The sequence below is a fragment of the Protomyctophum parallelum genome (genome assembly GCF_964188405.1).
Source record: "Protomyctophum parallelum genome assembly, chromosome: 19".
Classification (NCBI taxonomy): Eukaryota; Metazoa; Chordata; class Actinopteri; order Myctophiformes; family Myctophidae; genus Protomyctophum; species Protomyctophum parallelum.
The window spans coordinates 27,034,519-27,036,743 of record NC_139717.1 but is presented as its reverse complement, the minus strand read 5'-3'; the positions used below and the strand labels follow the sequence as shown (position 1 = coordinate 27,036,743).

At 46.7% G+C, this 2,225-nt stretch overlaps 1 protein-coding gene across 1 annotated transcript in view; it reads right to left on the bottom strand.

The window, feature by feature from the left end:
- Positions 1–409: 409 nt before the first annotated feature.
- bcl11bb (BCL11 transcription factor B b) overlaps positions 410–2,225 on the bottom strand; it is a 49,306-nt gene continuing 47,490 nt past the window's right edge. The window contains exon 3 of the mRNA XM_083790721.1: positions 410–2,225. This exon is cut by the window's right edge and continues 1,528 nt beyond it. Within this exon, the coding sequence (XP_083646847.1) occupies positions 1,658–2,225 (568 nt within the window). The 3' untranslated portion in view covers positions 410–1,657.

Below are 2,225 nucleotides of genomic sequence, written 5' to 3'. Positions count from 1 at the left end.
GAGGGAAAAAATGAAACCTGTAATCCCCCAAAAGTCACGAACACGCACAGTGTCTAGATAATCTGTTATTGGGAGTTAAACCCATATCACTCTGTGAAGCGAATGAACAGACCTCCCTTTAAATGCTGCTCTAATGCATGAATCTGAGCTAGTGAACTGTGAAGAGACGCCAGCGGTGAGAGGCTTAGAGCACAGAGAGGAACACACACACACACACATACTCACACATTGATATGCATTTCATTTAAAACCATTTTTTGGATGGTATATGGGGACGTGTGAAGCCAGCCAGGTCAGAAACACAATGGCGAGGGAATGGTTCAGAGAGTTATGTTATGTTAGTCAAAAGTAATATGTCTCGGTCCAACCAATTGCCTTTGACTTAAGCGCACTTGGCCATTGAGGGGCGGGATGGGAGGGGGAGGGCGGGGTGGGGGTGTAAATGACACATGGTAGTTAGTTACATTTAACATCTACTGTAAGATGACACAAGCAGCGGTCTTCTGATTGTTTCTCATTTTAGGCAATCGTTCACTTACAATTGGGGCTACTTTAAAATATTAAATCAACCCCCCCTCCCTCCCTCCCCCCCAAAAAAAGAATATATTTACAAAACATAAACAGGACTGGTTCTCCCTGTCACATTAATCACAAGTAGTCTTAACTTATTTAATATCTTAAATACGATGGTTAAATCCTACATTGGGAATGTACCGAGCATCAGCTATAAGGTTAGCTCCATTGAGTGCAACCTTTATTTATGTCCTGACTGAAACAAATAAACAGGACAGCAATACAATAACTCCATTATTCACATGCCAATGTTTTTTAAGGACAATTTCTTTCCTGTATAAATTATGTGTTATAACTTATTCAGGTCTAATAAGACAAGGCTGGATTTTTTAAATCCAGCGAGATGTTATTCATATTTTTATTGTCATGATGACATTCAGTGCTTTGTATGCCTGTATACGAAGGAATGGATTGTAGTCCGCTGTTGCAGGTTCCATAGAAAACAATTATCATAACTTTTAAAAGCTTAACTGCTTCACACAACTTGAACTCTTACGGGAAAATAAGCTTCCTTAAAGGAAAGGGTGGGGTGGGGTGGGGGAGGGGTGGGTTTGGGGTTGTATTAAGGGTGACTTCTTTCCAGTTATCGCATTTTAGAAAACAATGTTTTTTTTTCTTAGCACATTTCAAAACTAACTCCATATGAAATTCCACAAAGAAGTACCTGCACATGCCAGATATTATTACAAAAAAATCCAATAAATACAGTTATTGCACAGTAGAAAGGCTCCATGGATTTCTAACTGATAAAATCCTCAGACGAAGATTGCCAAGAAATGCCAATTTGGGCAAAAAAGTTTTCCCTTTTGTTTATATTTCTCAGGTGGCAGTTTGTGTGACAAGAACCAAAACAAAATAACTAAAAACTAAAACAGGACAAACATTGATCAGTCTCAAAATTATTCAGGAGAGAGATTATCCAGCCTAGCCCCATAGTTGAAGAAGTAGTTATAGGAAGAGCGTGTGTGTGTGTGTGTGTGTGTGTGTGCTGTTGTGTGTGTGTGTGTGTGTGTGTGTGTGTGTGTGTGTGCGTGTGTGTGTGTGTGTGTGTGTGCAGGCTAGGTATAAGTTCTGTTTGCTGGGCCTAGCCTCGTTCCGCCTCCTCCTCCTGTTTGACCTCACTAGGCATCAAGTGTTCGCCGTGCCACTTCTTCATGTGCTTCTCCAGCGTGCTGTACACGCTGAAGGGCATGTGACAGATGTCACAACGGTACACCTCCTTCCCGAACTGCCCGTGGGTCTTCATGTGGCGCGTCAGCTTGGAGCTCTGGGCGCACGCGTAGCTGCACAGGTCGCACTTGTAGGGCCGCTCGCCCGTGTGGCTCCGCCGGTGCACCGTGAGGTTGCTGCAGTTCTTGAAGATCTTGCCGCAGTATTCGCACGTGTCGCTCCGCCGGCTCTCCTTGGAGCTCGGCGGCCGGCCGGGCCCGGGCCCTCGCAGGAGGTGCGGCGTGCTGCTGCCGCTGCGGCCCGAGGCGCCACCGCCCTCCATCATTTCCCCCGGGGGCGTGGAGAAGCGGCAGAGGCTGCCCGTCTCGGAGGACGAGTGCTCGGACGACGTGCCGAATGGGGACTGGCGGGCGTCCGTGAAGCCGAGGAAGGGCTCTCGGATGAAGTGGCGCGAGGCGGCGTAGCCCGCCAGCAGCTGGGAG